General features: G+C 40.8%; 2 protein-coding genes across 5 annotated transcripts in view; one reads left to right on the top strand and one right to left on the bottom strand.

The window, feature by feature from the left end:
- dkkl1 (dickkopf like acrosomal protein 1) overlaps positions 1–25465 on the top strand; it is a 36851-nt gene that overhangs the window by 568 nt on the left and 10818 nt on the right. The window contains exon 1 of one of the 2 annotated variants that reach the window (XM_062984322.1): positions 9976–10058. The exons of the other annotated variant lie outside the window; for it this stretch is intronic. Coding sequence (XP_062840392.1) covers positions 9991–10058 — 68 coding nt within the window. The 5' untranslated portion in view covers positions 9976–9990. Of the gene's footprint in view, positions 1–9975; positions 10059–25465 lie in introns of those variants that run through there. 2 annotated transcript variants of the gene reach the window in all.
- tead2 (TEA domain transcription factor 2) lies at positions 80–25465 on the bottom strand. Of its 3 annotated transcripts, none has more exons than XM_008118897.3 (12): positions 25166–25465; positions 15528–15737; positions 12770–12834; positions 12599–12661; positions 11208–11333; positions 10369–10427; positions 9834–9898; positions 9612–9745; positions 8386–8556; positions 4912–5028; positions 3335–3490; positions 80–2176 (listed from the first exon to the last, which is right to left on the bottom strand). In XM_008118897.3, the coding sequence occupies exons 2-12, from the start codon at positions 15673–15675 to the stop codon at positions 2063–2065; spliced, it is 1218 nt and encodes a 405-aa protein (XP_008117104.1). In that variant the 5' UTR covers positions 15676–15737; positions 25166–25465; the 3' UTR covers positions 80–2062. The 3 variants fall into 3 exon arrangements, with proteins under 3 accessions (XP_008117104.1, XP_008117105.1, XP_008117103.1); XM_008118898.3 differs by having other exon boundaries at positions 4966–5028; XM_008118896.3 differs by having other exon boundaries at positions 4873–5028; positions 25166–25464.

Raw genomic sequence — 25465 nt, 5'->3', positions numbered from 1 at the left:
GCATTATTCCAAGGGAAATTGACAAGAGTGTATATGTCTTCCTTTTCATTCTCGTGAAGCCAAACTCCAAATATCTATATTATGTGAAAATAAATTTTATTCGAGATCAGTTTGTCATCACCCTTTCCCACAGTGGACAGCCTCCTGAATGCCACAGGGAAAAGGTTCGTATATCAACAAAGTAGTAGAAAGTACATAAAGTCCAGATGAGACTTGTTCAGACTTGTTCAAAATAACACATTGCTTGCTTTTACCTTTTGCTTCTTCTTAGAATGGGGTCTTCATCTCCGCAGCAGGAGACACTGGCAAAATAGGATACTACTTTCTGACTTTTGGCTTAGAGGAGATAACTTTTTGTAACACCCTGCCCTCCGATCAAATATTTCTTTTAAGTGGAAAGCCAGCTGTGGATGATGAAGGCTAGAACACAACTTTTCTCTCAGCTCCACATGCTGTTTTAGATGTGGAGTTGACATAAGTAGCCACAATGAAAATACATCCTCTCACAACAGGAGAAGCATATGGAAATATGCTACTATGTAATCATCTTCCATCTAGGAGCCCCAGTGGCGCAATGGGTTTAACCATTGTGCCGGCAGGACTGCTGACCAAAAGACTGGCAGTTCGAATCTGGTGAGCAGGGTGAGCTCCCACCTGTCAGATTCAGCTTCCCATGTGGGGACATGAAACATAAAACACATCAAACATCCAGGCGTCCCCTGGGCAACGTCCTTGCAGACGGCCAATTCTCTCACACCAGAAGCAACTTGCAGTTTCTTAAGTCGCTCCTGACATAAAAAAAATCTTACATCTAGATCAGGCCTGCACTACCTGTGGCCCTCCAGATGCTTTGTACTTCAGCTCCTAGAATTCCTGGCCATTGGACAAGCTGGCTAGGGCTTCTGGGAGTTGGAGGCCCAAATATCTAGAGGGCTGCAGGTTGTGCAGATCTGATCTAGATGAAGCCCAAGGTGACTATCACTACTCATTTGGTTCTCAGTATTTAGCAATATCAACCAAAGGTGAGGAATCTGTTGCCCACTTCATGTTGTTGAACTACAACTTCCATCACCCATATTCAGTTGCAATGGTAACTGTTGTTGTGCGCCCTCAAGTAGACACTGAATTATGGTAACCTTCTCATAGGGTTTTCTTGGCAAGATTTATTCAGAGGAGTTTTGCCATTGCCTTTTCTCTTACGGTGAGTGTTTCTTGCCTTTGATCACCCTAATGGGTTTGCATGGATGAATCATAGAATCAGAGTTGGTAGTTCAACCCCCTGCCAAGAAGTAGGAGAATTGCATTCAAAACACCCCCAAAAGATGGCCATCCAGCCTCTGTTTAAAAGCCTCCAAAGCAGCCTCCACCACATTCCAGGGCAGAGTTCCACCGCTAAACAGCTCTCACCGTTAGGAAGTTCTTCATAGTGTTCAGTGGAATCTCCTGAACAGGGATTCAAATCCAGATCCTAGGAGTCGTAGTCCAACACTCAAACCATTACACTACAGTGGTGCTATCTACCCTATTCAATCTTCACCTGCTCTCTGAAGCTTATTAATCTTAAAGAGCAGGTGGAGAAGATGAATTAACTGTCAGATGCACCCTTCTTTGGCCATATTATAAAACACGGGTGCCAGAAAATGCTACATCTGGTTAAAGCGGAGTGTGTAAATCACAAACCCGTGACAGCTGCGGAGGTTAACTCCTGTTCCATATAGAGAAGACAACCGACTGAGAGAAGTGCAAGTCCATAAATATGGTTGTTCTGAATGGAAGTCCATGATGACTACCATGTTGTCATGCTTGTATAGACTGGCTGCTGAATAATAGCAATTGTTAAGAGTTGGACCAGAGCATCTTTCTGTGATCTTTAGGAAGACCAAGGTCATCACTGCCAAAACCAGCAGTTAGTAGCCCAATGGTTGGCGGGGGTTAGGAGAACCCTTTTCACCACAGGTTTCATATCAGCTCCTTCAACCACTTCAGAAGAGCCTGTAGCCTGAATATCAGGAGAGGAAGGCGAGTGGCTTGATTTTGAGGGCAGGAAGGCAAAAAGTGTTCGTCAATCCCGGCCCAGCTGGTAGATGTGATGCTGCGCCCCCCGCTCGCTGGCAGACACTTCAAACACAAAGGCCACACATAATAGTAACTCCTGAGTTTCTTGATCTCGCAAAACCTGTTGTGAGATACAATGAGATTAGAACTCCTTCGCAGGACAAGGAACCCAGCATTTCCTGAAGTAGAAACCTTTACGTTAAACATATACATGTTGAGCTTTTAAGAAATCACCAACAGGGTACTGCATTGTGTTTTAATTATTTTACCTTTTTAAGTGGTTTATGTCATTTTAATTGATTTGCAGGTTTAGTTCTATTTTAATTTTTATATGTTGTAAATTTTAAGTTGCATGTTTTAATGTTGTGAGCTGCTTTGGGTCTCGATCAAGAGAGAAAAGATTATAAGTAAATAGAACAGTAACAATAACACATGTGTATGCACACTAGGGAATTACTGTAACACAATTACAGTCAGCCCTCCACATCTGAACTATACTATATATAAAGCATACACATATCAAGTTTTTAGGAAGGAGTTAGGGAGTGCTGTATTGTGTTTTAATTATTTTAAAAGTTTCTGTTTGTTTTACGGGATTTTAGCTGACTTGTAGGTTTGATTCTATTTTAATGTTATCTTTTTAATAATTTTATTTATAAATTAACTGTATTTCTGTTACACAATTGTAAGCTTCCTGGAGTTCCACTCTTATGAATAGATGGGACATAAATTAGGTAATCAAACTCCACCAACCCTAGCTAACATGATATTGTTGTGTGCCTTCGAGGCCTTTTTAGACCTATGGTGACTCTATCAGAAGGGTTGTCCCCCACAAGAGGTTTGCCATTGCCTTCCTCTGAGGCTGAGAATATGTTATTTGCCCAATGTCATCCAGTGGATTTTATGGCCAAATGAGAACTCATGTTTCCAAAGTTGTAGTCCAATGTCCAAACCACTAAAAATACTGGCTCCTAACATGGCCAGTGGTGAATAGTTATGAAGAGCTGAAATCCTAACTATCTGGAGGACACCAGGCTGGGGAATACTACTATAAAGCAATGTGGAATGTGAGAATGGCCATTCTGAAAGCACAACTGCCTTTGGGACTTGCAAGTGGAATTGCGATTGCTAGGCATTGTCCAAGTATGCAACTGTGGTGACTTTTGGCTTATTTTTGTTTACACAGAACTTATATTTTAGACAAACAATTTGTCCTATCTCCTTATCCCTTTCCCAGAGAAGTCCCTTTACAATAACAGATCCTCCCCTCACTCCATACCTGCAGGATGGTGAAGTTTTCAAGCACACTATCCATCATTGGTTTTTCTGGCAGCGTTTGCAGTTTGCGGATAAAATTGATGAGGTACTCGCAGAGTGGGGAGCGCTGCAAGTGGAAAACAAAGCGTCCGTCTTCCCAGTGGGGAGGCTCAGCCGTCTGGGGAGTTAAGAGTGTGAAATGGATGGTTATCGGCAAGCAGAGTATAGGAGAAAGAAAATACGAATGTTACGCTCACATAAGCCCTGCCATTTAGTCTGGGGGGAAAAATCACTTCTCCCTGCAAGGACATCTTTCCCAAAAGAGAAAGGCACACAACCCTAAACAAAAATAAGCAAAAGTGAGCTCTACTCAAATTAAGGGGACTGTTTTACTTCCAGAGGGATGTAGAATACTTAAATCTTACTCTGCCCAGTTGGGGAGAGCTGTCTTAATTCTCGTAACACACAGTTCTTAAACACAGCTTCTAACATCTTGCTTTCTACTAATCTTCTTGATATCCAAACCCCTCCATCATTGTTCTAAATCAGTGTGGTCCAACCTTTAGTTGCCTAAGGGCCAATCAAACTTTAGTATAGGAAGAGTAAAGCTTCAATATGGCAGTTATATGGCAGTTTCTTAAAAACTTAAAGCAGTAAATGTTAAATTAAAATATCCAATGATACACTTAGGCTAGATCTAGCTACATCTACCAGAACTTGCTTCCTCCCTTGCTTCCTGCAGCCTTCTGTACACCCTAGAAACCTGCTGTGGAGGTCTGGGAAACAATTTTGCAGCATTTGTCAACAAAGTCTAAACTTCTTAAAATCAGATTTGTTTTCCCTACTCAAACCATGGATAGGATGAACTCTGGCCTGAAAAGGCTTCCTCTGCTAAACCTCAAGCAGGACAACTTGTGGGCTGTGGTGACTTTGTAAGAAGAGAAGAAAGGTATTTTGATTATTCACAAACTCCATGGCTGAGTTTCAGCAACCAAGCCCTGGTTTTGATTAGTCCCAGAATTTGAGTTCATACAGTGATACAGTGGAGCCAGGAACTGCAGGATGAATGTGAGACTAGGATTTAAAAAAATTATCTGAGATAATTATCATATACTATGTATGTTATCTTGCTCAGGATTTCTTATTTGATCTAAAATGGAAAGGGTAGTGAGGAGGAGCATGGGTTGTCCAACTTCCATGGCCAAGGTAAATTGCTGTATGCTTTAGCAGCTGTATGTCATCTATTTGAGCCTTGAATAAGCAATTAAGACTCATTACATTTATAGAAAACCTGCTCCTGGTGGAGATGAAAAATGCTTACACTGATATGTTATGTATTTCCTGCAACTGTGGACTCTCAAGGTGCATGTACTATGGTCAAAGGGGTCATGATGAACATTTGCATTTCGAAATGTATTGCTACATCCCTGTCCCCTATGCAACTCCATTTTCATTTGGTGCATCTTAACGTTCTGCTAACACTCTCAACCCAATACAGCCACCCTCTTCTCTGCCCCTCAGCCCCACGTTTCCCTCCTCCCCCCCTCCGCCCGCACCCACCTCCAGTTTTTCCACCACCTGTTTGCCAAAGGAGCAGACCTTGGAGGTGCAACTGAGCGTCAGAGCCCGTGGGCCCTCGTATCGGCTGCTCACCCCATAGAAGGCCCCTCCTGTGCCCCCTGGTTCTTCTTCAGGGAGGGGAAAACTTAGGTCAGCCTATGGCACAGGAGGAAAAGAGAGAGATAGAAATAGTATTTTTAAATGACTGATATACAAAGTAATATATTTCAGGTGCTTTACAAAACACTTCATGTTATTTGGCCACAATATCTCAATGATGAGGGTGAACAAGCTGAGACTTAATCCAGCCGAGACAGAGGTCCTCCTGGTCAGTCGCACGGCTGATCGGGGTATTGGGTGGCAACCTGTGCTGGGCGGTCACGCTCCCCCTGAAGTCACAGGTCCACAGCCTGGGGGGTCCTCCTGGGCACAGCGCTGACACTTGAAGCTCAGGTGTCGGCAGTGGCTGGGAGGGCCTTTGCACAATTAAAGCTTGTGCGCCAGCTGCGACCGTACCTCGAGAAGTCTGACATGAACACGGTGGTCCACGCCTTAGTTACCTTCAGATTGGATTACTGTAGCGCACTCTACGTGGGACTGCCTTTGAAGACGGCTTGGAAACTCCAACTAGTGCAACGAGCAGCAGCCAGGTTGCTAACAGGAGCAAACTATAGGGAGAGGACTACCCCCCTATTGAAACAGCTCCACTGGCTGCCGATAAATGTCCGGGCCCAATTCAAAGTGCTGGTTATCCATATATATAAATGAGTGATGGCATCACGGCGACCCACAAAACAACAAAACTACAGGCCCCCCAACCTCGAAATTTGACAACACAACCCATCATCCACGCCTCTAGGTTGATATAACAAAAAGAAAAAAAATAAAGTCCTAATTAGAGGGAGAGCAATAATTGTTTTTATCCAATGGCTGCCAGTTTAGAGGGCTAATCTCTGCCCACTTGGTCTCCTAGCAACCAACTCAGCCAAGGGACAGCCAGGGTTCAGTTAGGGGACAGGAAGACTTAGGCCTCTTCCACAGATTATCTAATTTGCACTGGATTATATGGCAGTGTAGACTCAAGGCCCTTCCACACAGCTATATAACCCATTTAGAATCTTATATTATCTGCTTTGACCCACATGACCTTGGAGGAGTCTACAGACAACGCTGACCACCAACCCCCTGAGTCAGACATGACGGGACTTAATGTCAGGAGAAAACCTTTATCCTTTACCTTAACTACCACCAATTCCTCAATACTTTATTTCCCATACCACCATACTTTGCCACAGCAACGCGTGGCCGGGCACAGCTAGTTACCTATAAAGTCCTAAACGGCTCGGGTCCAGCCTATCTTTATGATCTTATCTCCTACTACAAACCTGCACGAACTCTGAGATCCACTGGAGAGGCCCTACTCTCGTTGCCACCCTCGTCTCAAACACTATTGGTGGGGCCTTTTCGGTCGTGGCCTCCCGGCTCTGGAACTCTCTCCTGAGAGAAATTAGATTAGCCCCTACATTGATGTCCTTCAGAAAAGCCTTGAAAACTTGGTTTTTTCAAGCTACCTTTGACTGAGGTGAACAGTTGATTGAGTCCCCACCTGTTCCTATAGCACAGTCTTTTGTTCCTTATCATGGATGGCCATATTAGCTCTCCTAATTCGCTGCATGATTAAAATTACCTCTCCACCAACACTCTGGACAGAAGCGCCATGTTATCGCCTCTTTTAATTGCCATGTTTTTTACTCTGTTGCAGCTGTGTTATTGATCTACTGTGATTGCTATGTATTTTATATTGTTGTATTTTATATTGTGTATTTTATACTGTTGTATTTTATTGTATGTTGTTGGGCTTGGCCCCATGTGAGCCGCCCCGAGTCCCTTTGGGGAAATGGGGCGGGATATAAAAAGAAACTTATAATAATAATAATAATAATAATAATAATAATAATAATAATTATTATTATTATTATTATTATTATTATTATATCCATCCATGTAGAGGAGCAGTGTATTGTGAACCAAAACAATCAGTACCAGAGAAGATCAAGCCATCACCACTTTGGCCAATTTTTAATCCTCCCAGATATCTTTTGGACAAGTGAGATAAAAATTGCACTCTGATGCTTCAATGCAATGCCTTAATTATTATACTTCATGCTTGTGCTTTATCTGTACTTGCTGTGGGGAAATCATTTTCGCCTGTATTTGGTTGATTCTGAATTTTAACATTGTGGTGGTGGTACTGTGTTTCTTCGATTCTAAGATGCACCCCCATATAAACAACTTTAAAAATTGGGTGTATCTTAGATTGCATGTGGATCTTACGTGGTGGTATTGGAATTACAATCAATGACATCTTATAATTGAAGAAATATGGTATATCAAACTCAAGGCATTTGGTTTTATGCAGAACTAGCTGTGCCCGGCCACGCGTTGCTGTGGCAAAGTGGTGGTGGTATTGGTTAAAAATTGTTGTGTAATTTTTATTTGACGTTATTTGTATTTTTTAAATTAATTTTATTGTAAGTTATCCTTTTATTTATTATATTTTATTATTTTATTGTATTATTTTTAGTTATTTTCTGTTATTATAGTATTTTATTGTATTAATTTTTAGTGTTTTAAATTATTTTTTAGTGTTTTTTATTATTTTTTATTGGGTTGCTAGGAGACCAAGTTGGAGGAGCTTAGCCTTCTAACTGGCAGCAATTGGATAAAAGCAATTATTCCTCTCTCTCTCTAATTAGGACTTTATTTTTCTTTTCTTTTTGTTGTATCAACCTAGAGGCATGGATGATGGGTTGTGTTGTCAAATTTCGAGGTTGGGGGGCCTGTAGTTTTGTTGTTTTGTGGGTCGCCGTGATGCCATCACTCTTTTATATATATAGATGTAGTAAAAGGGTTTTTTTTGGTGGAGGAAAATATCACTCACAGTATCCACTAGCCATTGCCCATGGTGGCTGAAGGAATTCTGAGAGCTGCAATCCCAAAAGTGTTTTTTTTTTTAAAGATTCTGGTTTGATATGAATTACCAAATACTATGTATTTTAACAGTAAACTCATTCTCTGAGAGCCAGTATTGTTCATGTCACGAGAGATAACTCATCCCCATATAATGGATAGAAGCCCTGCACAACAATCTAATAGCAGCTCAGTGTTTGTGATTGACTAACACAACTCCATAGTAACTTCCAGAATCACCTGGAGGACCTAGCAAATTCCCAGAGGACATTCTCCTCTAGGCATGGGTAAGACAGGCATTGCAGGCTGTCAATTCCTCTGGGGAGATCTTTCAAAACTGCCTTCAGAATCCATTCCAGGTTCATATGCTGTGGGTTTCAAAAGTCATTCTGCTAACCTCAGCATGATGAGTATATGAAAATAGAAGTAAAACACAGAAATTATGCTTCCAGATTATGTTTCAAAGGTGGTGGGAGGTGGGTGGTGTTTTTCTAGCTGCGATGTGGGGGGAGTCACATGCAGGAAGAGCAAATAGGTTCTCACCCAGAATTTGACTAAGAAGAAGGCATGAGGAGGCCCTTGGTCATACAGGTCTCGCAGTCCACCTCCCCGCTCAGGGAATTTGTCATAGATTTGGCGCACATCCACCACCTCCAGGGGAGTTTCAGTAGTGGGTGTTGGGTCGATGTGTACAAAACGGTGTTGTTGTTTACACTGTGAGGACAAGAGATAAGGTACATGACAAACTGGAATAGAGCCATATATGCAGCAGCTGCCAAGAAATCCCATTATTACACATGCCAACCAAGTTATTTTAAAAACATCTAGAAGGCACCAAGTTGTTTACCCTAGTATTTCCTGTGGAGGACCAACAGAATTTCTTTCTCAATGCACCAGGGACTGGCACCATATTTGTACCTGCTCCCTACAATTATTTCTTTCCTAGAAACTCTTCACTCATCAGAAGCCAATACTTCAAGGACTGGCACTTGGCCAATGGGTCACCACTTTAAGAAGCCCTGGTTTACACTATACTGACTCCCTTAGATGGAGAGGACAGGAGATAGGAAATGTGTGAGTATGGCAGAGCTTTCCACACATTTCACGTTGGTGGCACTTTTTTTAGGCATTCATCCTAAACCAACCCCTTATAAGAGATGAGGACATACATAATACCAAATGTATGGGGACACAACATATCTCACAAAAACCTTTCTTTAATATTTTTTAAAATACACGATTTTTGTAAGATAATAGGATACATTTCCAAGATTTTTGTTATTTCTCATTAAGCTTCATGCAACACACACCTATACATTGTAGCCGATATACAGTAGAATCTCACTTATCCAACATTCTGGATTATCCAACGCATTTTTGTAGGCAATGTTTTCAATACATCGTGGTATTTTGGTGCTAAATTCGTAAATACAGTAATTACTACGTAGCATTACTGCATATTAAACTACTTTTTCTGCCAAATTTGTTGTATAACATGATGTTTTGGTGCTTAATTTGTAAAATCATAACCTAATTTGATGGTTAATAGGCTTCTCCTTATTCTCTCCTTGTTATCCAACATATTTGCTAATCCAACGTTCTGCTGGCCAGTTTATGTTGGATGAGACTCTACTGTACTAACATGTTGTGACACACAGTTTGGAAACCTCTTGAGTATGGGCTACATACTCAACATTAATCCAATGTCATCTCACACATGCTATTTTGTCCCATACTCAATTTCACTCTCATACACGCACACAACTTACCACATCTTGTTCACCTTGCTGTTCCACAAAAGCAGTGAACTCCACCAGTCGAAGAGTTTCTGTACCGATATGGCTTCCCTGCCAAGAGGTAGTTGTGTGGAGGTGAGAAATTCTGCCTGGGGATGTGTGGTAGCCTGCCAAGCCAAGATAGAAGATGAAGTCAACGAGAATAGTTACCTGCATCAAGCGGCACCGCTATAAGAAATGAATGCAGTGTCTTACCTGGGGCAGCAGGGGGTGCTGTGATTGGCGGTATTGGGTAGGGTGCCTGAAGAACTGGCTTGATACTAAAAAGGAAACAGAACAGATTTAATGTGTTGTCGAAGGCTTTCATGGCCGGGATCACAGGGTTGTTGTATGTCTTCCGGGCTGTGTGGCCATGTTCCAGAAGCATTCTCTCCTGACGTTTTGCCCACATCTATGGCAGGCATCCACAGAGGTTGTGAGGTATGGAGAAAACTAAGCAAAGAACAGATTTAACACACTGCTCTTTAACAAAGGAGGGGGCGGGGCACAAAGCCTATATATGTGTGTGTGACAAAAGTAGACATATGGTTCTTGAGTAAATAGAGCCAGGATGCTCATTTATTAGGTCTACTACACTATCACAAAATAATATTTTACGGAAACTTAGTGGGTCTCATAAAGCTATTATTAAATTCAGTGATCTAACTAAAGATGTGATCCACTCTAGGGGGAAAAAAAACCTAAGAGAGGGAGAAGGGAAAGGTAGAGTCTGTTTACAGTGGGAACTTACTCTGGAGTGACCCGGGGTTGGATTGCATCACCTGTCCAGAACTGGAAAAACTCTGTAGGCTGGAAAAACCAGAAAGACAATTTGTTATCATGGTTGCCTATGTACTTCAATTAGGGTTACAGCAATCAATCAGTTTAATCTGTTAGGTCTATAACTCAGACAACCAGCCAGCCAGCATGGCCACTGTCTGGGAGATCTTGGAGTTGTACTCCTAAAAAAAGATTCCCAAGAGCTGAAAATTGGACATCTTAAAGAAATACAAGCACTTATAAAAGCTTTAGAGAGAAAGTACTACATTAAGAGAAACATCGACCCCCCTGAAAGGAACTTCTCTTCTAAAATTCAGCTTGTTATTATAATACATATGTGTACCATTTAAAAACAAAGTCTGCTTCTTGCGTCAAAAGCAGGTTTTATCCTACTGCAAATTCAGGTGATGAATGCCTGCATGACTAACCAAATGAGATTTAATTGAGCAAATATTTCTTTTAACTGGACTATTCAGCTGTTCTAGTAATTGTTCTGTCTCCCCATGGAACTAGAGCTCTATGAACAAAGCCTCTCAACAGACTAAAACTGTTGCAGAAAGCTCAAAAAGTTGAATTGACATAAGCTTCCTACAACCTGGTGCTCCCAGAATTGAATTACCTTTCTAGGATCTACAGCCAACATAGCCATGATTGCTAGGAATTATATGATGTTGTAGTCCAACACATCTGGTGGGGGCATGAGAATCATAAAATGGTATAAATTCCAGCCTGAAATCTAATGTATAAAATGTCCTGAAAGACAGCCACACAGAAATCCCCTTTCACATCCCCTTCCCCATATATGCTTACGGTGGCACTAGGTGGGTAGTGAGAGTCTGACAAGCCCAGTTTTTCCTGAAGGACGGTAGCAGACACGAGCTGAGCAGAAGACATGGCTGCCATGGTCTGAAGGGCTTTGTCTTTTGCTACCTGGTCCTGAGGGAGAAAAGGGAAAAGACAAAGCTTGCTTTTGTTGCCCAGATCTACTCCTGAAACCACTGTTAGCCTCTTTAGTGCAATAGCTGAATCATTAAAAAGGTGGCCATCAAGGTCCAGTTTGAGTCAAGTGCTTCTTCGGTTCCTCCTTAGTTTGTTACAACACCCTTGGAGGGGAAGCCAGTCCACCAGATGAGGTACTAGGCTAATGGGGATCCAGGAAGCAGAATAGCTGTCTCTGATGTGCTCCAGTAGTTGCCTGACCATGATGTGCCCAGTGACACCTCTTGGGAGATATCTAAAATGGGCAAAATATCATTTATGAAGTTTGTTAATCCTTCTCAACTATCTCACTGAGAAGGTTTTAACAGATCCCAAAGAACCTCAGGGTGCCTTGGATCACCTTTAACAGGCTTGTAGGATTGGAACAACTTCCTGTTCTTTGTTCATTCAATTTTTCTTTCTTTCATGGAACTCAAGGTGTCCTGTGGAGGCTTCCCATTAGTCGCCCATCCAAACACTGAGCTGATCCAAAGCTACTTGGTCCCCAGTGACTTTTTTAAGGTGCCCTCAAGATAACACCTTGCTTGGGTACTTTTGAAATTCTATCTCCAGGAGTTTCGTAATCTTTTGCAACACGCCCTTCTAAAACCATACTTTTGACACTCCAGACATTTTGGAATTCACCACTTAGTACAGCCAATGAGATGGTAGGAGCTATGGTTCAAAACTTTTGGAGAGTCAAAGGCTCCACCTCCATTCACCCAGTTTTGGACTGTAATACAGTTTTTCTCCAGTCCACCCCAAACCCACAAAAAACACCTATCAAGACAATTCCCTCAAAAAACTAGGATTCTTGATTTTTAATCACTGTCTTTTATTCTTCTACTAACTACTGAACATTACTCAAATACAAAGAAACCAAAAATTCCTTTTTTTCACAGTGAGAGATATGTTTCAGACACAAGTATGGGGATGCATTTAGTCCCATGCAACCTCAAACTGATTTGGTCATTTCCCACCAGAGCAGATATGGACATGTTCAGAGTAATAGCAAAATGTGATGATAATGTGACATTTCACCACCTAGTATAAATGCTGACAAAGCATTGGTCAAAATGTGTATTCCACTCTTTTCTACCCCTCAGTTATTTGAAGATTCATACACAACCTTCAAAGAATGATGTCGCCAAGCTTTCTATTACAGTAGGATGGGTGGCAAGTCTTTGCATCTGCAAGTTGGGGATAGCGGTAAAAGATCTCACCTTGAGCTTGACTTGAATCTCCCGGGTTTTCCGCCGTGCCAACACCTGGATGTGGCTGGAAACCTGTGGCAGAAGTTGGTGAGAGACAAGCAGGACAGACATAAGGGATTCCCTTAAAAGCTGTTTCATTGAGAGTCTAAGGCTCTTAATAGCTAAACTCTTTAAGCTCACCTGTTTTCTTGTCCGTGTTTTCCCTGTCCTCAGTTTGATGTAGCGGGCAATAAGTTCATTGCGGCCTGAAGGACAGTAGGCAGGAAATCAAAAATACAATCCATCCATCATAGAATCATAGAACTGTAGAGTTGGAAGAGACCTCACGGGCCATCCAGTCCAACCCCCTGCAAGAAGCAGGAATATCTCATTCAAAGCACCCCCGACAGATGGCCATCCAGCCTCTGCTTAAAGCCTCCAAAGAAGGAGCCTCCACCACAGTCCGGGACAGAGAATTCCACTGTCGAACAGCTCTCACAGTGAGGAAGTCTTCCTAATGTTCAGGTGGAACCTCCTTTCCTGTAGTCTGACGCCATTGTTCCACATCCTAGTCTGCAGGGCAGCAGAAACAAGCTTGCTCCCTCCTCCCTATGACTTCCCCTCACATATTTGTACATGGCTATTATCTCTCAGCCTTCTCTTCTGCAGGCTAAACATGCCCAGCTCTTTAAGCAGCTCCTCATAGGGCTTGTTCTCCAGACCCTTAATCATTTTAGTCGCCCTCCTCTGGACGTTTTCCAGCTTGTCAACATCTCCCTTCAACTGTGGTGCCCAGAATTGGACACAATATTCTAGGTGTGGTCTGACCAAGGTAGAATAGAGGGGTAGCATGACTTCCCTGCATCTAGACGCTATACCCCTATTTATGCAGGCCAAAATCCCATTGGCTTTTTTCGCTGCTGTATCACATTGTAGGCTCATGTTTAACTTGTTGTCCACGAGGACTCCAAGATCTTTTTCACATGTATTGCTGTTGAGCCAGGCATCCCCCAAAGTGCTGCTTGTAGTCAACAAACTAATCTGCATATTGGGCTGAATGTAAATATTATGAGGTGGTAAATTCTCATCTGTCCTAGCCAACGGTGCCAATATTGAGAAAACAAAAATTTAATCAACACCTGTAGTTTCACACAGTCCCCAGTTCTACTATAAAGACTCATATTGGGTGTATATGCCATGGAGTGGCTTAGAATAGTGTTTCTCAGGCTATTTGATAGAGGGACCAGCAATTATATTGTTTTCCCCTTTTTGCCAGGGATGAACACCACATTTGTCTGCTGACTACAATTGCTTTTTTCCTTTCCTGGAAACTCATCAAACAATGGCAGACAATGGTACAGGAACTGACACTTGTCTGGGGACCATCACTTTGAGTTGACTGGTGCTGGGTTAGGGATAATTATTGGCTGAAATACAAGATGTTGAAGCAAAAGCTTCCTGGCCAAAAAAAAAATACAATGGGTCTTTGGTATCCCGCTAGGGTTTGGTTCCAGGACCTCCTACAGATATCAAAATGTAGGGTTGCTCAAGTTTCATATACACAGTGGTATAGGAAAGTGTTGTCAAATTCAAGGTTCGTTTTTTGGAATATTATCAAGCATTGGATAGTGAATCTGTGGATATGGAAGTCCAACTTTGTGTGTTCTACTAGTGACTTGTTAATAGCTGCTCTCCAATGGTGGGCAAGAACAGGATCCTTTCTTTTAGCTGTTACATTGATACTTCACAAATGATTGCAATACCAGTGCCTTATGCTTACATGTCTCTCTTGCTCTTGCCTTAAAAATTTCTCTTTTGTTCAACTTCCTTAAAGAGAACCTTGTGGTACTGTTGTGGTTATGTGCCATCAAACTGGCTTCTACCTGTGGTTCATCTTCAAATGAGAGCTCTCCAAGAGACTCTGTCATTATTAGCACTACTAAAGCCTTGCAAACTTAGGACCACAAATTACTTGAGTCAATCCACCTGTAATGTGATCTTACTTTTTATTGTCACCTTCAACTTTAATAAGTACGGTAATATCACATGCTCCAATTAGTTGTGTTTTCTCCTCATTTATGCCAAGTGCAATGCATATATAGATGTGCGTGTGTACGTGTACCTTCAAATCTATTGAGTTATAGTGAATGAATTTCATATGGGCTTCTTAGGCAAGGACTATTTAAGGGGTTTTGTCAGTTTCTTCAGAAACATAGCCTACAGCACCTGGTACTCAATGATAATCTCCCATCCAAATATTAACTAGGGTTAACTAGGATTTGACCCTGCATGCTTACAAGATCAGGATTGGGTGCCTTAGTACAATAGTCTCCATTTAGTCTTTTGGCTTCTTGTAAAACCACAGACCAATTTATTTGTCTTTGTGACAGTCCTCTATCTATCTATCTATCTATCTATCTATCTATCTATCTATCTATCTATCCATGTAGGTTGTTTCAGGTCCACATTCAAATGAGTGGACTTTTTCCACACTCAAATGTCTTCACTATCCAGTTTTTACATCCATATGCAAAAATCAGAAATAACATGACACTGATGATTTTGATCTTGGTATCCACTGAGCTGTCCTAGTCTTTTTCCTAATTTTTTGACTGCAGTCTCCATTTTGATTAATGATGGTGGTATAGCCCAGTTCAAGTAATCAAAGTGCTACATAGACAATATCTGTTAGCAGTTCTTCTCACCTCTTCAGCGCTCACAGGGAGCAGATGCATTACCACTGTATCGCAGAAATCTAGTACTATCATACCTTTGGAATTATCATACCTTTCAGGAGCTCCAAAGAATCTTTCTAAATGTTTAGTTTATCCCATCATCATGCATTTTAAGACCAGTGTGTCTCAGCCTACCCAACAGTTCTCAGGACAAATTCTCAAAGACAATGAAAGATGCAAAAAGAAAGAAGCAACCAGTCTGCTCCAGAAGCAGTCCCACCTACCATACATCTTGCCCTCGTCAGAAAGAATAATTTTTCGCCTTCCACAAGGTGGGTAGATTGCCAACGCCTCCTGGAAGCTCTGTTCTATGTCAGGGCTCCAGACCCCTTCCGCGTCATTGTCCAGGCCTTTCTCCCCAGCATCCCCCATCTCCCTGGAGGGGCTGCCCCCCTTTGCTGAACTTCCAGACTCTAAGATGTCAAGAGAAATATCTGAGGAGAAAGCAAATGAAACAAAAAGGTATGATTCAGTGGGACTGATTTTAACAGATTTTGAGAAAAGGAGAAAGTTTGCATATACAGTTGGCTCTCCACATTCACAGATTTGACTCTGGCTTCAACTGTATGGTTAATGTCTGCCAGAAGTTGACCACAGACTTGTGCTGGATGACCTAGAGATTCATAGAGAGGTTTTCTCTCAGGTTAAAACAAAGGATGTTTTTATTTTTTGCAGTTTTTCCACTTTCATAGCATCCTATACCCCTAACCCAGTAATTGCGGAGGGCTGAGAGTATAAGTTGGGAGTCCTTTTATTCATATACCAGACAGCATTCCACACTCCTTATCCAAACACAATTCTCATCTTCACTAGCCAAGATGTCTGAAGATGGCAGGAGTTGTAATCCAGACTTACATGGAGAGATGAGATCAGGAAGCACAGGGTCATAGGATCTTGGATGGCTGGTTTAGAAAGATTTTGACTGTCTGCATTCCTACAAAGCCCATTTGCCATTTAGAATGAAGGGCATAATATTAGATGTTTCCCCAAAAGTTATTTTTTTGGACTATTACTTCAGATTGTCATGGAGGAGTTTCAGAATTGCCTAACTAGAGATGACCCAATGGCTTCTAAGACACTCATGTGCTCATTCATGACAATAAAGACAGAATGCTAGGAGAAAAAAGGGTTAACCTCAGTTTTAGTACTTGAAACAATCTTGAGCAGAGCATCTGCTCAGAAGCACTCTCTTTCTTGATTCTGGTAAATATATACAAAATTTTACTGATGATAAGGCATACTTAACAGGTTAATTTTCCTTTTTGTAAAGTATAGTGGAAGCATTTTCTAGAATCCACCGTAAACACTGTCTGTTGATGCTAACATATTTGTATAAGTGTCTAAAACAGGCAAAAGATTCAAAAATCTTTTACTGTTGCCAACTTTTCCATGACTCCCACTTTCTCTTTTGGAACCCCAAAAGGGGTCAAAACCCATAGTTTAAGAAGCAGTGATCCAAAAGTGTAATTTTTCAAGCTGTGCTCTGATGTCAGACTACACTGACGCTCTCTGTTTGTAGACCCATGATCAGTCATATTTTTAAAATGAGCAATGGTTCCAACTGTTAACAAGTATGAGTCCTATCACAGTAGCAGAGAGAAGACAATGGTTCTTATAAACATACCCATTGCTTGCTCTGACAGTATGAACTGAAAATATCAGCTGAATTCTCCTCTCCATCACAGCTAGTCACTTCTAGGTGCCTATGATCCAGCACAACAAAAAAGCAAAAACCATGACCAATTGAATTGCAATCACGGATGGGGAGGAGGAAGGGAGCTTTGCTTGTTTGGGGAGGAAGAGGCTGTGATGCCCAGGGGCATCATTTGAAGGGTTTCACTTCCTTGATATCAAGAGCTGTGATGAGAGAAATGTATTTTAGCTGGTTTAACATTTGTTTAAAATTAGTTCATGCTTCCCTGAACCTGTTAAAATTAATATAAACTGAATTGTAAACCCCATTTGTGAAAGTCAGCTAATAAGTGCATTGAAAAAATGAAATAGAGTCTCACTTATCCAACATAAATGGGCTGGCAGAATGTTGGATAAGCAAATATGTTGGATAATAAGGAGAGATTAAGAAAAAGCCTATTAAACATCAAAATAGGTTATGATTTTACTAATTAAGCACCAAAACATCATGTTATACAACAAATTTGACAGAAAAAGTAGTTCATTACACATTAATGCTATGTAGTAATTACCATATTTATGAATTTAGCACCAAAATATATCAATGCATTGAAAACATTGAGTACAAAAATGTGTTGGATAATCCAGAATGTTGGATCAGTGAGACTCTACTGTAAATGGAAGTGGGGAGGATAGTAGTTGTCTTGCTTTCAGATAAAAAAGGGACCATAGAAGCCAATTCTGTTATTGGTTTCTATGTAGTACAGTGGTTCCCAGCCTTTTTTGACCAGGGACCACTTTGACCAGGGATTATACTCCAACATTAATACCAAAAGGGTTACGAATCAGTTTTTGTTCAACTTTAGATTTGGTTTGGTTATTTGGGTTGCTGATTCAGAAAATTGTAGTAGATCACATCAGCTCTAATCTCTGATACAGAACATATGCCTTGTCGAAGGCTTTCATGGCCAGAATCACAGGGTTGTATGTTTTCTGGGCTGTATGGCCATGTTCCAGAAGCATTCCCTCCTGATGTTTCGCCTAAAAACCAAAAGTATTTTAAAAAAAGCTGGAGCACACCATATTTATGTGATATAAACATCTCTAAAACAGGATGCACCCTAGAATCGCAGTTGTCTCTCTGTGTGTGTATGTATGTGTATCTATCTTTTTTTCTGTTGATGGTACTGAAATTAGTGTGTGTCTTGGAATCAATGGCATCTTAGAATCGAATCCTTACGGCAATTTGGTAAAGAACACAATAAGTCTACCCTCTTGACCCAGTGGAAAGTCCCACATACAATAATTAAGTTTCCTCTAGAGAAACCAGATTGCTCAGAGGAAAAAAAATAAAAGAAAAACCACAGGTCTTTTTCTCTCTCTTTCTCTGTCTCCACTTTGCTGTTCCTTGTCAAGTCGAAACCCGGTTCTTTGCCTGGTAACTCCAGTTCCACTGACCCCTGGGAGCACAGTTCAGCAAGGAAGACAAAGAAACCTTCCAGCATGGATTATATCTTGCATTAAGGACAGGAAGGGGGTTGGCTCTTTTAATCTGTGATCAGATTCCCTGCCTACACCCCCCCCCCCCAAAAAAAAAGCAAATTGTAGGCCTCGGTTTCCTTTTCCCTTGGGCCACAAGGCTTCCAAACAGCTGCAGCCTTCTCAATCGGATAAAACTTTGCACGCAGAAAGGCACTTCCCTGGCGTAAGATTAATCACAACCACCAGCTTCCTCCAAGCCGTGCCAAGGACAAGCAGTAGTAGGAGTTAAAACAACTGATTTTGTTTTGCTTGCGCTCTGAGGTTTTCCTCCACTTTTGAGGCTGATTTTTAAGCAGCTGGGCAAATGTTCTTTTGACACACTTCCTTTTTCTACATACAAAAGCCCACTGGGAACAGCTTCCTTCAAGTCGCCTCTTCCTGGGAGTGTTTCCCATCCAACTGGATTTCCTGTCTCTGCCCTTGCCAATCTTGAAACCATTTAGCTATAAAGTGATTTTCAGAGCATGGTCTGGTTTTTGGGAAAGCAAGCCATAAAAATGACCTGGAACAAAAGCAATTGTACATTGCATGGAATTTTTTTTTAAAAAAATGATTCCTGGCAAACATTTGATAAACACACAGATACTGCAAAAAGAATAAAGACTGGGAGTTTTAAAGAAAAAATATTTTCCAAACAGCACCAAAACTAGAACTAATAGGGGCAAGAAACAGATCGCAACTAGCTCCATCACAAGAATAATCTTCACAAATATCAACAAATTGAGAACAATTTCTGTCTGAAAAAAACAAAATTAAAGAACTTTGCTCCAGAAATAAGACACATTCTGATTGTGTCAAGAAACAGTTCAGAGATAAACTAACAGACTCTAAAATATAACGTTCGCTATATTTTAATCTTTGTTTTGTGTAGATTAATATATTTGTAAAAAATCATTTCAATACAGTATATGTATTTTATATAATTTTATGATGATTACATGTTTTTCACTATGTTGTAACTCACACCAAGTAACAAAGAGAAGCGGATAAGATATAAAAGAATTATTATTATTATTATTATTATTATTATTAGTATGAACCAGGTTAAACTTGGAAATTCCCCAGCAGGCACACTCACTAGCCAGGGTATAAGGTTACAACCTGTGCTGGACAGGGTTACACTGCCCCTGAAGACACAGGTTCACAGTTTGGGAGTTCTCCTGGACTCATCACTGAGCCTGGAACCTCCAGTTTCGGCAGTGGCCAGGGGAGTATTTGCACAATTAAAACTTGTGTGCCAGTTGCGCCCATACCTTGAGAAGCCAGTCTTGGCCACGATGGTCCATGCTCTCGTCACATCTCATTTAGTCTACTGTATCACACTCTATATGGAATTGCCTTTAAAGACTGTTCGGAAGCTTTGAGTAGTCCAAGTTCAATGGGCGGCAGGCAGGTTGCTCACTGGAGCAACGTTCAAGGAGCACCCCCCCCCCCCCCCGGTTACGTCAGCTCCACTGGCTGCCAGTTTGCTACCGAGCACAATTCAAAGTGCTGGCTTTAGCCTATAAATCCCTAAATGGTTCCGGTGCAGCTTACCTGTCTGAACACATCTCCCCCTATGAGCCAGCTAGAACATTAAGATCTTCTGGAGAGGCAATGCTCTCAGTCCCACTGCCTTCGCAGGTGTGAATAGCGGAGGTGAGGGACAGGGCCTTCTCAGTGGTGGCCCCTCAGCTGTGGACCCCCCTCCCCAGGGAGATCAGATTGGCTCCCTCCCTCCTAGCTTTTAGGAAACACCTTCAGACCCGGTTATTCAAGAAGGCATTTGGTGAATGACAGAAACATGGAATTATGGAAGTAGTTAAAGATAATATTGGGATTGTTGCAAGGTCTAAATGTTTTATGTATTGTGTCTGATTGTTGCTTTAGTTTTTAAATTTTAATGGTTTTAATGTATTGTTACTGTTGTTGTTGATATGTGATGTTTTATATATGTAAGGCATTGAATTTTGCCACTGAGAACCACTTTGAGTCACCGTAGGGGTGAGAAAAGCAGTATATAAGTAGTACAATAAATAAATAAACAACGGCTAGTGGATTATGGGGATTGCAACCCAAAAGGTAAGACTTTCAAGTTTATCTTTTGGTTGCATTCTGTATAATCATGACTAGTGAGTTGAGCCTCAATAAAGATAAAACTAACACCAGGTATATTTTTTAAAATATACAAATGCATGGCAATTAATTTCATATTAGATCAAAATATTTTAATAAACAGAAAAACATTCTCAAGGATGTGTCTTTTAAAATAACCTAACCTGGAGATAAAACTCAGTGCAGTTGACTTCTGCATGTTGTAATCTGAATAAATGTCAACATAAGATTTTCTCCTGAAAATCTAGAAATCTGACCAGAAACATGGATTTGGAAAGTTTCATCATTTTAAGGGAGTCTACATTTTCAGTTCAAGAAGCGAAGATTCTGCAAGGTAGTTACTGCACACTAGAGAACAAAAGATCAGTTACAGATGGCTATCTGTATTCTAATTTCTGAAATCTCTCAGATGCAGAGTTTTGATTTATTTCCTCCAGTGTTTGAGAGGTGTTTGAAGAGATGTTGCAGAGGAGGTTGAGAAAAACGAGTTCCTCCTGCCCTCCACAAAGCAGCAATGGGCCCCAACCTTATCCTGTAATTCGAGTAACACATGCACCCATGTGAAAGGTCATGTTTGTTTTTGGAACAAGTCACATCAAGGTCTTGTGCAAATTGAGACTGCTGTATCCAATTCTCTCTTTCACACACAGTTGTAGGGCTTTCTTTCACATGCAAACAAATGCCAAAGCGGCACAGCCTATTCATATTACAAAACCTGTTCATTCAACCTTTTCACACCCACACAACACTCAGCCACAACTCCACAAACCACACACCTCCACAAAGCCCAAAGATTATCAAGGTATATCCCCAATGACATAGTCTACTTTCCAGATGTTACTCCTGCCTCAAAATGCCAGCCTGCCTAATACAGACCAGACTTTTGAAGATTGCATGACTTAAAAAAACAAAACAAAACCAACAACCAATAATCTTGAAATAAAAAATTCTTTTGTCTCCAGAAAGTATGAGCAGGAAAACAACTCTGGGGGGGGGGGACCCTTTCTTATTTTTGCATAAAGGCCTTAGACAAAAGGGGTGTTAAACAGGACAAACAGGACAAACAAGGACATATGGAAAGTAGAGACTACTGATAAATCCTCATGGGTTTGCTATTAATGCAGGGTTTTCAAACTCTTCAAGAGCCGCATCAGAATCATGATTGCCTTCAAAGGACTGTGGAATCTATGGGCAGAGACTTTGTGGATACAGAGAGCCAACTATATACAGTAGAGTCTCGCTTATCCAACACTCACTTATACTGAACAACAAATCACATCACATTTGATTGTCCACTGTATGGGCTGGGGAAAATGAGAACTGCAGCCCAACAGTACTTGTGGCTTAGATTGGGAAAAGGTTAAAGAACATTTTGACATCAGACATCATATTCAAAAGCTTTGTTTCTAAATTCAAATACCACTATCCTAAATTGAACAAACTGCAGTCTTTCAGATGTCACTGCATCATAACTGGATTATTTGAGTCTACACTGCCAGATAATCCAGTTGAAAACAGATAATCTGGATTTTATATAGCTGTGTAGAAGAGCCCTGAGTAGCTCTCCGAGCAGACCCATTTCACAATTTGCACTAGTATTCCTGAGCTATACAAATGCATGTCCTGCTGAATCAAAGAAAATAAACTTTTGTCCCCTTAACCACGATTTAACTTTTGGTTTCAACTTGGAAGTGTGAAGGCCCTTCCACACAGCCATATAAACCAGAATATTAAGGCAGATAATACACAGTATGTCCTTTGAACTGGATTATCTGAGTCCACACTGCCATATAATCCAGTTCAAAATGGATTCTATACAGCTGTGTGGAAGGGGCCTGAGGCTTTCTATACCAGCTTTTATGGCACCTTCCACACAGCTGTATAAAAAAACACATAGAACTGGATTATATGGCAGTGTAGACTCAGATACACCAGTCCCGTCCCCCCTGGGTGGCGCAGCGGATTAAACCGCTGAGCTGCTGAACTTGCTGACCGAAAGATTGGCAGTTCGAATCCGGGGAGCTCCGTGAGCTCCTGCTGTTAGCCCCAGCTTCTGCCAACCTAGCAGTTTGAAAACATGCAAATGTGAGTAGATCAATAGGTACCGCTCTGGCGGGAAGATAGCAATGCTCCGTGCAGTCATGACGGCCACATGACCTTGGGGATGTCTACGGACAATGCCGGCTCTTTGGCTTAGAAATGGAGATCACCACCAACCCCCAGAGTCGGACATGACTAGACTTAACGTCAGGGGAAAATACCTTTACCTAGATTCAAATAATCTAGTGGATTATCTGCCTTGAATTTTTGGGTTGTATGGTTGTGTGGAAGAGTCAGTTTAACTTGAACTGCCATGGCCTCATCCTATAGAATCCTAGGATTTGTAATTGGTAAGGTATTTAAAGAGTCACTGTTTGATACAACTGTAAGCTGGAAGATTTTAAGCAGCATCAGTACTAGAATGATAGTGAAGGACAGGACAAACATATATGGTATCATGTTGAAGCAATCTATCTACTATAACTGATCCTGTGGTAGTGTGTGCCTGCCTATAACAGGCAAGATAAACTCTTTTGTCTCCAAAATCCTTTACTGACGTTGTACAGATAGCAAAACAGAGAGAAATCAATAAAGAGAAGATAAACCTGTCCCACTAGATCTCCCCAATGTTAAAAAAAGACTGCTCTCTAGGTTTGGTGACTACAGTCATAAGAAAAAACGATGAAAGAATTCATTTCTGGCCTGTAGAAGGTTCAAAATGTTTCTGTTTATTCATGCAAGGTTTACCTGACTTGATTGAATCATTTCACGTGATCATAATGTACATTTGGGACAACAAGAATATTGGTATGTTTGTGGATTTTCAATTGCATTGTTCTTTTTTAACATTAGGAACAACTTTGCATCTTGGTTGCAAGATAAAAGCAGGATACAAATAAATAAATAAATAAATAAATAAATAATAATAATAATAATACAAATTTTCTGCAAAGTACCAGAGCACTTTTTTGTGATATAGAAATTTATTCTTTTTCTTTCCATATTATTTCTCCCTCTGAAGCCTTAAAGATTTAGTATCCAAGTTAGCTGAGGCATATCTCAACAGTCATATTTGAGCACTCTGCCATGGAATCATAAAGAGTTGTACTTTTACAATATCTTTAGCCTTCTCTGCTAAGAAGTGCTGGTGCCTGACTAAACTATAAATCTCAGCAATCTACAGCACTGAACCATGGCAGTTAAAGTTGTGTCAAACTGCATGCATAGATTCCTGATCTGGAACCAAGTGAGAGGATCCTTATAAATCTTAGCCTAAAAATATAGATGCCTATTCGAGACCCCCCCCCCCCAATGGCTTGTTTTAGTCTGTCGGAGTTTAGCTTTTTCCTCATTGATTTAAAAACTGACGTTTCCCTCTAAGGGGGGGGGGGAGTCTTTCCTTGTTCATAAATCTCTAAAGCCTTCTGTCCAACACAGAGCTAGATTTCAAAGGAGGTAGCTTTTTTTCCTTCTTTCTTCTAACTCTACTCACATTTAAATGGAAATATGTCCTATTGGCTTTCATGCATTGATTCCCAACCTGGAAGAGAGTTTGCTGACTCTGAAAAGGGTGGGAATGTTTTTAAAAAGCCTTCCTTTTGGCAACGGATATTACGAGGGAATAAATCAAGCACACACTTCCCTCCCAGTAGTACAATCAAGTTTTCCCAGAACTTAACAAAATGTAATTCGGGGGAGAGGGGGGAGGAGGGAGAAGGAGAAATCCATCCACACCCTTCTTCATTGAAAGTTCAGTATCAACACCCGTTCCTACAATAGCCCTTTAAACTACTGCACAAAAGTAGATCCACACTAAACTCTGGTTTGGAGAGCAAAATTTATCAGCCCCTGTGCTCAAACAAAGAAAAACTCACGATCACATTCTCAAACCAAGGGTAAAAAGGTGTGGTATCATCTTTTTGTTTCAAGTTTTGATAAAAGAAAGAAAATTCATCTACTCGGGCATAAAACTTTCTCAAACACAGAGCGAAATCTACAAATGCATGCAGTGATGTTTTGCATATATTTAGAGAACTCCTGAAATTTCACATAAGATAGTAACCATATCAATTATTTTAATGTAATTCAATTAAAATCAGTATACAGGGGAGAAAGTTATGGGTAGGGAATTTTGTAAACTATTTTAGTGATTGTGTTTTTTTTTTCAATTGGTTAGATTTAAACTGCAGTTTTGATTTAATTTTTCAAAAAATATGTATGTCAGACATACATGAATCCAGCAGCTCATAATCCATCCACAAACACTCAAACTGAAAACAATATTTTTGAAAATAAAAAATAATGAGCCACAGATTTCTTTCTTACATGAAAATGCTCTTGTAAGAAAAAGTATTAAGTTGTAAGAGTTTTTCCTCTGCGGCAGTTAAAAAACAATAGATTACAAATAAGAAAAGCACAAAGGAATCAAAGCTGTCTCCCCCCTCTTCCAACAAAGATATATTGTGCTCCAGATCTTCCTTGATAAGGAATTAACACAAAGGAGAGACAGAAAGAAGGGATTGCTTGGAAAGGAAAATGGGAGAAATATACTTACCACAGGTTAAGTGGCAGCCAAAAGGGAGAGGAAAAGTTTCCTTGAAGTTTGCTCTAAAAGAGATTTTAAAAGTGGTGGAGGAAAGAGAGGCTAAAGAAGGAGGGATTTCAAGCACTCCACCGCCAGGGTTAATTTTGGTTCATCCCAGAGGTTCCTGCCCACTCTTTGGGACCGGAGCTGGGAAGCACTGGAGTGCGCAAAGGCTTGGTATTTTGGAAAGGTGACAGTTGGGCTCTGGAATCCTTGGAATGAGGCAGAGGAATTGAATTAGCAGCAGGAGTGACTCAGTTTCAGAAGGAA

This window comes from Anolis carolinensis, chromosome 6 (assembly GCF_035594765.1).
Source record: "Anolis carolinensis isolate JA03-04 chromosome 6, rAnoCar3.1.pri, whole genome shotgun sequence".
NCBI lineage: Eukaryota > Metazoa > Chordata > Lepidosauria > Squamata > Dactyloidae > Anolis > Anolis carolinensis.
The sequence above is the reverse complement of the archived record's forward strand: the minus strand, read 5'-3'. Positions and strand labels throughout refer to the sequence as shown.

Coding starts and splice junctions, on each gene's coding strand:
- tead2 (XM_008118896.3), bottom strand. CDS start 15,675: ATGGGGGATGCTGGGGAGAAAGGCCTGGACAATGACGCGGAAGGGGTC. Junction 10,428..11,207: donor ACTACCCACCTAGTGCCACC/GTAAGCATATAT, acceptor TGGTTTTTCCAG/CCTACAGAGTTTTTCCAGTT. Junction 8,557..9,611: donor AGCAAGGTGAACAAGATGTG/GTAAGTTGTGTG, acceptor TTGTCCTCACAG/TGTAAACAACAACACCGTTT.